This window comes from Mya arenaria, chromosome 5, assembly GCF_026914265.1.
Source record: "Mya arenaria isolate MELC-2E11 chromosome 5, ASM2691426v1".
In the NCBI taxonomy this organism is placed as follows: Eukaryota; Metazoa; Mollusca; class Bivalvia; order Myida; family Myidae; genus Mya; species Mya arenaria.
In genome coordinates this window covers 48505867-48517381 of record NC_069126.1, presented here as the reverse complement: position 1 = coordinate 48517381, position 11515 = coordinate 48505867, and the positions used below count along the sequence as shown (strand labels likewise).

At 34.6% G+C, this 11515-nt stretch overlaps 1 protein-coding gene across 1 annotated transcript in view; it reads left to right on the top strand.

The window, feature by feature from the left end:
* Positions 1–8085: 8085 nt before the first annotated feature.
* The window catches only part of LOC128235759 (uncharacterized), a 55337-nt gene continuing 51907 nt past the window's right edge, over positions 8086–11515 (top strand). The window contains exons 1-4 of the mRNA XM_052950558.1: positions 8086–8256; positions 8968–9229; positions 9368–9518; positions 9843–9959. Of these exons, the coding sequence (XP_052806518.1) occupies positions 8086–8256; positions 8968–9229; positions 9368–9518; positions 9843–9959 (701 nt within the window). The remainder of the gene's footprint in view (positions 8257–8967; positions 9230–9367; positions 9519–9842; positions 9960–11515) is intronic.

Below are 11515 nucleotides of genomic sequence, written 5' to 3'. Positions count from 1 at the left end.
GTGTATTTTTCTCGTATGAATGAACATGAACATGATATGAGCCTATAAATTTATTTCAAATTGAGGTAAATGTTGTTTTACTATTTGGGATATGTTTGGAATACATTGAATTTTATTCCTTATCCTTTTTATGTAAATTAAAGGGAGAGCAGTCAAAAAACTACGGAGCGTTATTGTTAAACACTTAGTTCCTTTCAATAAAAAAGTGGGTATGTATCGTTAGATGTTCACAGCGGTACGGCAATGGAATATATTTGAAAACTGAATGAGAAAGCATGAATATGACCTGTGTTGGCGAAAATCCATGGAAAACAGTTATATAAGACTGGTGACAAAAATCAGATCGCAGATTTTATATTAAAGAACAAAAATTTATGTTTTATGCATTTTTGTTAAACCATTAGTAACGGTTTAAGCCGTAAAACATTAATTTTCGAACGGAAATATAAAAATCTACGATCTGATTTTCAGGAATCGTATATCATTGGTTTGCAGATATTTACGCAAAAATTTGCTCTTTTCAAAACAAAAAATAAAAAAGTTGTATAAAATGTTTTATAATATAGACAGATATTTAAAAATATTCAAAATCGAAAGAACATTAAATGGTTGGTTTTAAATCAACGTATTAGTTTAGCGCACAATCGATCAAGAAATAAGAAAACAATATTAAATAATACATGGAATATCTGCGATATTGGCATCAAAACGCTTACATGAACAGATAAGATATGTTTTCAACTACTTTCTTTCTGATTAAAGTCGATATAGCGGAGTTCAACATTGATGTAAATCTTTTATGGAAAACCTGTTCGGTGTAGATGACGCTCACTAATTAAAACTGTTTAGTCTGTCTGAAATCACCCTGACTTCCTGTAAAAATTCACAAAATTGAACAGGATAAGATTATGATTTTCATTGGTCATTACAAAATTTAACTAGGAATACCATTGGTCATTGTAAAAAAGTCAAATAAAAAAGTATCGGAAACGAGCTCTTTAGATGTCTGATTCAAGGTTGAAGAATTTAATTTCTCTGTGAGCGATATTTCCAGAAAAAATAAGACATATAAGTTCATATTTTAAGGATAAACACAACAAGAAAAACACTAAAAATAGTATACAGACTGTTTCCGGACTTGATAATTTCGGATTGTGCTTAAGTGCTGACGATATAGAAATAGTGGGATACTGCTGACCAATTGCTGACTATGAAAATAAGGAAGGAAATGCTTACAAGTTAAATAACAGTAGATTGAATAGTAATTATATGTTTCATTATGTACTATTCGTTGTTAAATATTAGTTGTAAAATTATATTTTACTAAAGGTGATACTTTTTTTAATTTTTTTAAGAACATTTAATTGAATGTTACAAGAAAACTAGCTTACTACCTTCAAGGTCGATCATAAGGTAAAAAAATGGTTTGAATAGGGTAACATCCTTTTCAAAAAAGGTAGGGTAGGTTTGCTTTTTTCATTAGTCTTTATATAATAATGTAATTGTTACTTGTTTAAGTAATCTTCTATATAAAGCTTTAAAGGTTTGAAAGTACATATTAAAACACACACCTAAAAACAACGAAAACAAACTCTTTTATCAACAACCTTTAAAAACGGGAGGATCGACGCCTATTTCGTAAGTAGGGTCGGGTAGCCCGAACCAAATGTATTTTTAGACCTTATAGTCTAAACGAATCAAGAACTCAGTTCCTGTTGTTCATATATATTTTTGACCTACAATAAATCTAAGAATACAGCGTTTGTGGCTGTTCGTTACCTTTCTTGGGGCGAAACTATTTTGAATTGAAAAATAACATATTTATCTTATCTTATAATTATTCTTTCAAATAGCTGCACTGACATAGAAATTACCCAGCAACAATATAAATTACATGTCGAACATTAGGCCATTCGTCATGAAGCTGGTTTACCACGGCCAAGTTTCTTTCTTGATACTTCTTGCTTCTGTTTTTTCTTCTAATAAGTACTTGACAAGTGACAGGTGAAACGCACATTTTGTCAAAGGTCTTTATTCTCCTTTTTTATGAATAACATAGTTGATATTAACAGCATTTTTACAAACTTGTTCAAAGGCCTAACAAACAGTACGCGAGGAAAAAACATTACAACACCAGAACGTATGAAATAAAGTATTGAGGTATTTGCATTCAAACGGGACACATAAAGACATGTGCATTTGGAAGAAGTGGGAAAAAACGGTGTACGAGTACAACTTCTTATAATTATCCACAGTTTCTTTGAGTTGTCTGGTCCTCGAAAGACCAAAGTGAGGTATGTCTCTTTCAAGTGTACAAGAACACAACGGACATGTACCACTGTATTGCATAAATGTTTTAAACAAAGTACACATTGTCCCAAAGCAAGCAAAATTGTCAACATCTCTCGGGTTGGATGTGCTCCAGGCATCAATCATCCTTGATGAAAATAAAACTGCTTATTTCTGGATGGCTTTTTAGTGGGACTGTCAACCTTCTTACCACCAATGAGGCAAAACATCGCCATGGGCTAGGATTGAACTTTGTACTGGTTCAAAAATAGCGATCAGTGGAAATATACATGCATCTCTTGTTGACATGAACATTTTGGTTGCCAGCTGTAAAATGGTAAGCAACAGGGACGACGCCACTGGACTATCAATGGTAGTCGGGCCCGTAAAGAGTATTGGTCTGGCCATGCACATGACAAACAAAACATCCAGATAAAATTCAGGTGATCTCAAAGCCATGAGACTCATGGACCAATATGTAATGAGGTACATTTGGAGCTAAAACCTATAAATTATTTGCTTGAATGTTTTGTCTCCTTGTCTAAGATCAGCCCATTACAATTAACTGACTGTAGTGTAATGTCTTAACAATGCCCATAACCCTGTCTTGGCTGTAATATCTAGTCTATCTGTCTAATCTAATCCCACAGCCATGCTTTGGCTTGGATGTCTCTCTGTCTTAGTAAAGCCCATAACCATGTATTGGCTTGAATATCATGTCTCTCTGTCTATGTTAACGTCCATAACTGTTTCATGGCTTGAATACCGTATATCAGTATATGACTGAATATCCTGTCTCTCTGTCTATGTGTAAGTCCATAACTGTTTTATGGCTTGAATGCCTAATATCAGTACATGTCTAAGCTCGTAAATTTGTCATCACGTTTTTTCGGTCTCTCTATATCAAAGCCCATAATCAGGTCTTGGCCTTAATGCCTTATCTTTCTTTCTATTTCAAAGCCCATAATTTTGTCATGGCTTGAATGTCTTAACTCTTTGTCTATTTCTTAGGTCATAACTGTTTTATAGCTGTATTGTCTTATCTCAATGTTTAAGTTTAAGCCAATACCTATGTCTTCGCTTGATTGTCTGATCAGTTTGCTGATTCCTAAGCCCTTAAATATGCATTGGCTTGGATGTCTTGATTCTCTGTCTGTGTCTAAGCCTATTTCTTTTCTTGAATGTGTTGTCTCTACGTATATCTCTAGCATATAGCTATGTCTTGGCTAGGATGTCATGTATCTCCTTGTCTATGCCTATAAGTGAGTCTTGGCTTAAATGTCTTATTTTTTTGTATAAGGCTTAGCCCTAAAACTATTTCTTGGTTTGAAAGCTTTGTTTCTATGTCTAAGCCTATCAGTATGTCTGGGCTTGGATGTCTTGGTTGTCTTTCTTTGTTTAGAAGAACGTATTTCTTTAAGGCAATCCGTTTTAGGCAAGTAGCGCAATCTTTAGAATTAAGTCAACTTTATTTCAAAAATAATATCTTGTTGGAAAAACGTCTAGCACAATTCGCTTCGTAAATATATTTTTAGGCTTTTTATTTAATGCAAATAGTCGCTAAATTTTTCTTATGGTTGGTTGCATGTTGTGATCTTCCTGGTGAAGAGGTAGAGACGACAATTGAAGTCTACCAGCGTTTCTGGTCACTCGACTTGTTCGAACCCATTCGCAATTTATGTACAATTTCGAGCAAATATGGTTGCCTTACCATTCGTATTCTGTTCTTTGAATATTTAAAATTTGACTTTTCTTTGTTGGAATATTTTATGTAAGTTTTAAAATTAACTAATCAAATTTTAAAGTGATATCGGTAACATCGGCCCTATGTAAAATTAACTACATTGTATTTTCAACATATTTCAATAAAAAAGATGACGCTCTTAGCCGGTGCCATATTCGTTTCGCAGAATAGCTTTTTGCATTGTATTTCCTTAAGCTTTTTTACAGTGTATCACTCTTTTAAGAAAACAAATTATAATTTAACATGTATATGAAATTATGAATTTAACATGTTAAAGGTATTACAGCAAATGGATAATAGTTACGATTATTACCGACTGAAAACATAAAGTTTCATAATATTCATAACAAATGCAAGCAAAAATCCAGAGAGATGAATTTATCAAGGTATATTCACCAATACAATCTAAGCTTTTAAAACAAACTTGTTGCATGATTATTGCATATTTATTTACCAAATCGGTATTTCCCTCAGTATTATATTGAAAATGAATTAAGGGATTGCTAATATCTCGCAGGATTTATATTAAGCGCTACAGCCTTAGCTTTCGATGGTTCGAATTAGCGACAAATTTTGTGGTCTTAGGACCTAAGGTTGCTACGAGTAAGTTGCCCCTTCTCTATTATTCCTACAAGAGGAATGTGCTCACATCCTCGAAACTGCAAGTACCACAACTCTCCATTGAAGATATACCGACCTTGCCCCTAACTGATATGCGATGATGTTCTAAATGAAATATGCGCTATCCACCGATACAATGGACCCTCTTGGAAGAATTCCAAATCCAACCAATGGTTTACTAACCATTGGCAAGTGGCCAAATGCTTTATGCCAGCCGACGGCTATCACGATGTTACTTCGTACGACGAGACAGACTTCAATGGTATCATAAGCGTTATGATCAACTGCACGGAGTTCGAACATAGTATGTCGTTTACTATTGGCAACCAACCCAACACCTTAACTAAGGTAATATTCGCAAGTAATGCTTTGGCTCTTGTATTAGAATAAGCTTTTACCGTATTTGTTATTATCCCTCTTTTGTATTTCATTCAATATAAAAACATATATTTGGGATATCTTTCTTTAACTTTGTCAACTACATGATTGTTTTTTAGGTGAAAAGTGTAGAGAAATATTTCCCTGTATATTGTGAATAAGTTTTGCCTCTAATTGATTTGCTAAATATAAATTTGGATTGCTGACGATTGTTTTCATAAATTATGCATTCTTTGCTTTGGGAGACTTGATTGACAAGCATTTTGACATGAGTGAAATCCATATTGTCCAGTATTTGACTGAAACTTGCAGTTCATGAGATGTACTAGTTCAAGCAGTGGGATTATTTTATGATTTTTGTATTTGATAATCTCGTATATTGTTTTTGCATAAACGTAATAAAATATTACATCATAAAACGAATCTACGATGAAGTTTAATTTTGGGACCTTTTTTATAACTTATCATAATAACGTTAAACTATTCAAAGATATTTTAATTTTAGGCTCGTGAAATAGGTCGCAAATTTCGCCATTCCCCAGATCTCAAGGTGACAGACACAGATCTAGCTGACTACTTCGCCACTTTGAACTCACTTCTGACAGACTCTACATTTCTGGCTAGTGACAAGGATGCCCAGCAAGCTATCCTTAAACTGAAACAGGTATATATTTGTGTTTCATTTACGAAAAGAGCTCAACGTTGTCTATATATTAGTTAAACATTATTTTACTCATTATACAACTAGCAGAAAAACATAATTATATAATTTATTTAAATAAATGCATTTCTAAAGAATGCCATTATTTAATTACTTAACGTACTGTAATAAAACTTATTAAGGGGTATTCATTTTTGTATTTTCCATGCTATAGGGGATTTTACATTAGGGACTTCGCTGTGAAATTTATACATATATACTCGTCAGTTAATGTGCATACTTCAAATACGTGAATTTTCTTAGAAGATAAATTATCTGAACGGTTTACAGCTTGAAAAAGAACCCCTTTCAATATCGACCGAAGGCTTTCGTGAGATACTAGAACAAGCAAGAGCGATGATAGAAGTTGGCAGGCGTGAGTTAGCAGCGTCTACAGAAACAGGGAAGCAAGACATGGATGGTTTGGTGTCGCAGGGTAGAACGGCCATTGAAACTGCTGAACGTGAGTTAGCGAAGACTGCGGAGACCGTGAAGGGCTTGCTTGAAGGCATGGTGTTGCAGAGTGTAACGACCATTGAAACTGCTAAACGTGAGTTAACGAAGACTGGGGAGACAGGGAAGCACCAGATAAAAGACATGGTGTCACAGTATAAAACTGTCATTGAAACTGGCAAGGATGTGTTAGCGAAATCTGTTGTAACAGGGAAGAACGAAATAGAAGGTGTCGTGTCGCAGGGTAAAACTGTCGTTGAAACTGGCAAACGTGAATTAGATGAAACGGTGTCTAAGGGCAAAGCGGTTCTCAAATCCAGGACTCGCCGAATAGAAGAAAAAGTTTCGGAGGGTCAGACTGTCCTCGAAACCGGAAAGCGTCAATTAGAAGATACAATGTCAACTGTGAGGGCGGTCACGGACAAAGGCAGACTGGAGATTGAAGACGCAGTGGCAAAGAGCAGAGATGTTGTTCAAGTCGGTAAACGGGAGTTGGAGGAGGCCTTGCAGAGGAAAAAAGTTTCTTCCATGTCAGGGGCAGAACAGTCAGAAGGTAATTGTCGTAAACTAGTAGCACTAAAGAACAAAAATAGGTAACATATGTAAACTAATTATATTATACGGAGTTTTATTCATTTAATTGGTACGTGTTTATGGTTGTGATCATCTAATGCATGGACAATAAGAATAAAACGAATTTATGGAAATATTAGGAAAGTTTTGGTGAATTTAGTTTTCCTTTTCAAATGGTTATGAATTAAACGAATGTAGTTCTAATAAAATTGTTCTTCGTGGTAAAACTGATTAATGAAGTTAAAAAATAATATAAGGAATATTGTTCATTTTAAAAAAAAAGAAAAAAAAAGAAAGAGTTAACCATGAACTCTATTTTCTGTGTAAAATAAGCATAAGGGAACGCTTTGGTTGGTGATAACATACTAGTATACAAAAGTGGTGTTCATTACAACCGGGTGAACCGGACATTTCTGATAATCTGGAAATGTGCAGATGTAATGGTACTATAGTTTACTGTTGTTCTTCTGTCACAATCAAAGATTTGCCAGAATTATAGGAATGTAAATGTTGTATGAAGAAATAAGAAATTTTAGTTGTAACTAGAAATACCCAGCATACAACTTATGTAATTACTTACAAAACGATTCACTGTAATTTGAAGGAGAACACAGGCGACACTCAAACTGATTAAAAACAGAATTATAGTTTAAACCCGCATTGTGACAAAATGATGTATTGCCTGGTATATTTCCGTTCGTTACAGCTAATGAGGATAGTAGATACAATTGTAATAATATGCAACGTTTATCGACATTTATTTCCAGTACAATGGTAATATGTAGGGAGAGTATACATGCATGATATTTGTAATATATATACACAGATCTACGTCGACGGCTAGTCAAGTACTATCAGAAGCAGCTCAACAGCGCGCCCATATCGCCCCTGCTGTCGGACAAGAACGAGAGATTTGACAGGTTTAACGTCCCTCCGAAGATCGTGAAGAAAGACCACAGAAGAGTTGGATACGATCGACAACAAAACGGTTCCCCTATTTCCTCTTACAAACAGATTTTCGGTAACGATGAGGGATTGACAGAGGCAGTTTTCGTTATCGGTGAGGCCGGGATGGGAACATCATCATTTTCCGCTATGTCCACCCTAAAGTGGGCTACAAGGTTTCTTTCTCGATTAGAGACAGTGGAGGAAAGAGTTTAGATCAGGGTGAAGAAAAGAAGAATTCTTCTGAAAGGCGACTATTGAACGACCCCTTACTAAAAATGTTCAAGGAGAATATGACAAATTATTGACTTCATTGCCTTGTAATGATAAATTTTATGTAAAGTCCAATGAGGAGGAATTTTGTAAATTATTGGCAAAGCCCATGTATGATCTTCAAGATGAAGACACTCTAAAAAGTATCGAGTTTATATTTCACCTTAAGCTGAGAGAAAGCTGTGAAACTTGCCGACTGTCAGACATGATTCGAGATCAGCTGATCAACACAATATACGAGCCAGAAGAGATTAACACAGGCTACTCCACTATGCGGCAGGTTTTGTCAAACCGAAAGTGCGTGATCATAGCGGATGGGCTGGTTGAATGGTCGCATCCTCTCGAAACAAGGTGTTCATGTTCGATAGAAGACAAGGCTATCCCTCATTTATTGCCAATGTTAGATGCAACTTTAATAATAACTTCGAGACCCTGGCGATTGTCCCAAAATCGTGTAAAAAACACCAAAATAGGCAAATACTTCGAAATACAGGGAATAGGTAATACCGGGCTATTGGTTCAGAAAACGCTGGCTTGCCTAAATGAAAGAGTAACAGAAAAGAGAACATGTCTTGATTTCGTCCAAGTTGTTGTCAGAAGGAAACTCGTGCATCTTCTCTCGGTACCTATCAAAGCAATGTTGCTAGTTTGTCTGTTGTTTGAGGGAATACAGGAATCACTTTCTTTGTGTGACATATACGCATATATGATGGAAATGATGTTTGCAAGAAAAGAGTTGCCTATGCTTCGTGTTTCGCTCGAAAGCAAGCCTTTTCTCCAATGTTTCATGCAAACAGAACATATACAAAAATACTACAACATTATTTTGAAGATGGCACAACCTGCCTTTGAGGAGTTGTTTTTGAGTGACCGAAAATCATCCCTGGTGTTTCAATAATTGACTGTTTCGTTCTGAAATCGGGTGTCATGCGAGAAACAAAGTCTCAATCTTTGATAAAAAAATTCATCGAGTTTTTCATTCATCCACAAGACTGTACAGGAATTCCTTGCTGCAGTTTACGTTGCTCACCATCCAAAAGAGATTCAAAGAGTTATAGAGCCATATTATCATAAAGCAGTACAGGAGTTCTTAACGGTAGATTACATCCATCCGACATACTGCACAATGATAATGCCTGATGCCTCGCAGCATTTTATCTACATGTGCGGTCTAAACAGTGAAGTTGCACATGATATGTCCGCCATGATGTCAAATGGTATACTGGAACATCAATACTGGGATATTGATGACGGTGCGTTCGATGTGAATATCGAAGTACAGCGCACAATTGTTTCTGGTTATATTGAGGCTAAAGCCAACAATGTAGAAAATATTCAACTGTCGCTATTTCACCTTTAAATTAATAATTTGACTTCAAATATTTCAACAGTTAAGGCCTTGATGTCGATGAACAAGTCTCAGATACGACATATTCGTATTGTTGGACAGCAGGACGAAATAAGCGAGGAGGATATCCAGGACGTGTTCAACAGCTCAACGGACAATCTTGCCGTTGTTGAAATTTATAACCGTGCTGGACAGTATGATTTTTCTGCATGCAAACATCTACAATTTTTAGAAATTCATGGATCTGAAACATCGATTGTCGTGTTCAATACGAAGGAATTAGTTACAGTGGAGTTAAATCATGTTTCTGAAAAGGTTGAAAGTAGTTTTTTACAGTCATTGGAACAAGGACGTGAGAAATTGGAGGTTTTCAAGATATGCTATCTTACTAACATTAGCTTATTTTGTCAGAAACTTGCCCAGCTGAATCATTTAAAATATTTGGATATCACTGAGTCAATCCTCGGTAATCACTCACTACTCTCTCCACCCTCTGTCATCAATGTTACCCTGATCAGGGTTACAATGTCCGCGCGGTCCTTGAGGGAGCTGGTGGAGAACTGCTCTTCAACGGTGACCTGTCGGCTTGGTGAGTGCACTGTGCAACCGATCACAGAGTTTGAAGACATTAAACGGTATACTCGAACGAAACATTTTTTTTTTAGTGATAGTGAAAGATTTGGCGAAGTAATCTAATATCATGACCATAAATGTTTGTTATAGTGAGATAACTCTTTTATGTCATCGAATGCCAGAACCACTAGTGAGAATGTTTTTATTAAATGTTTAAAAAGTACGCTGTTTGTTTTAATAATGACAAAAGTGCCCTAAATTCTTGATGACATCCAACACTGACGCCATTAAAATTTTGTCAAAGCTTTGTGCGCTCTGATTCAAAACAGTAAAGCTGTCACAAAAAGTGAGATATTAATTATATCTTACTGATAAAAGGCTATAAACCACTTGAAACCATAACATAAAAGGATGCCTTCGGATAGTACTTTGTGAGGCTGTTTAAATATGAATTTGTCATAAAGTATGACATATTGAAACTAATAATCACTGTATTCTGTGATTCACATACTTTAAAACTGAAGGTTTGTTCTTGCATTTCTTCTGTATTATTTAATATTTCTCACGGATCTTTGAAAGAAATATGGGTTTATTTATAAGCGCAACGATGTTTAAAAACTTTTTTTTAAAACTGGCTTTTTCTTTGCACTATTTTTCTTTTCTTTTCAATAAAAATGCAAATTCCTGACGTCAGACTGATATGAAACTTTTCCAAAGTATTCAATTATTATAAATCATGATTACATCAGTTTAAACAGATTAAATAAACCATGCTAAAAATCGAGGTTTCGTTTCAAAATAGGTATAATTCCTTACTCGGTCAAAACAAAACTTCTAATTAGTTTTCAATACAAATCTCTCGAAAACATGACGAATAAGCAGATGTATCAGATATATATTAAACAATTCTTTGAAAAGTCAAAGAGCCATGGTTATTTGGAAAGACCATTAGAAGAGCATATTTGCTGGAACTCTTGGTATTACATAGCCCATAATTCAATCGTGGATATTAAAGTCAAACAGTTTAAAATAAAGTTATTACATAATATTATAGCTACAAATTTAAATTTATTTACCTGGAAAGTGAAAGATTGTCTTTTATGCATTTATTGCAATGAAGTAAAAAATTATGGGCACTACTTTGTTAAATGTAAGACATTGTCTACTTTTTGGAGTGATATTCAGACAGTCTTTAAAAGATGTGGAATACAGAAACATATTAAGACTATTAAGCATATTATTCTTGGGTATATAATTACTCAAAAAGAATATAATATAGTAAACATTGTTTTCAGTCATGTTTCTTATTGTATTTATAAGACTTACTTTATCTGTGAAAGGAGTACGTTACCGATTAATGTAATGTACCATTTACATAATGATTAAATAGCTCTTCAAACTCATCTAATAAATAAAAGCATTTCCTTGCGTTTTTTTCAATGCATTTGTCAAATATATTGCTAAATGTAGATCACCTCAAATGTGTACTGTTTACCATATTGTTTGTTGATGTAAGTTGTAGTTATTGTTTGTTTTATGACATAATAAACAGATTGTTATAGACTAACATATAAAAAATGAAGTCTTAGTATGAGTTTTTACTTAGAGATGGACAAAA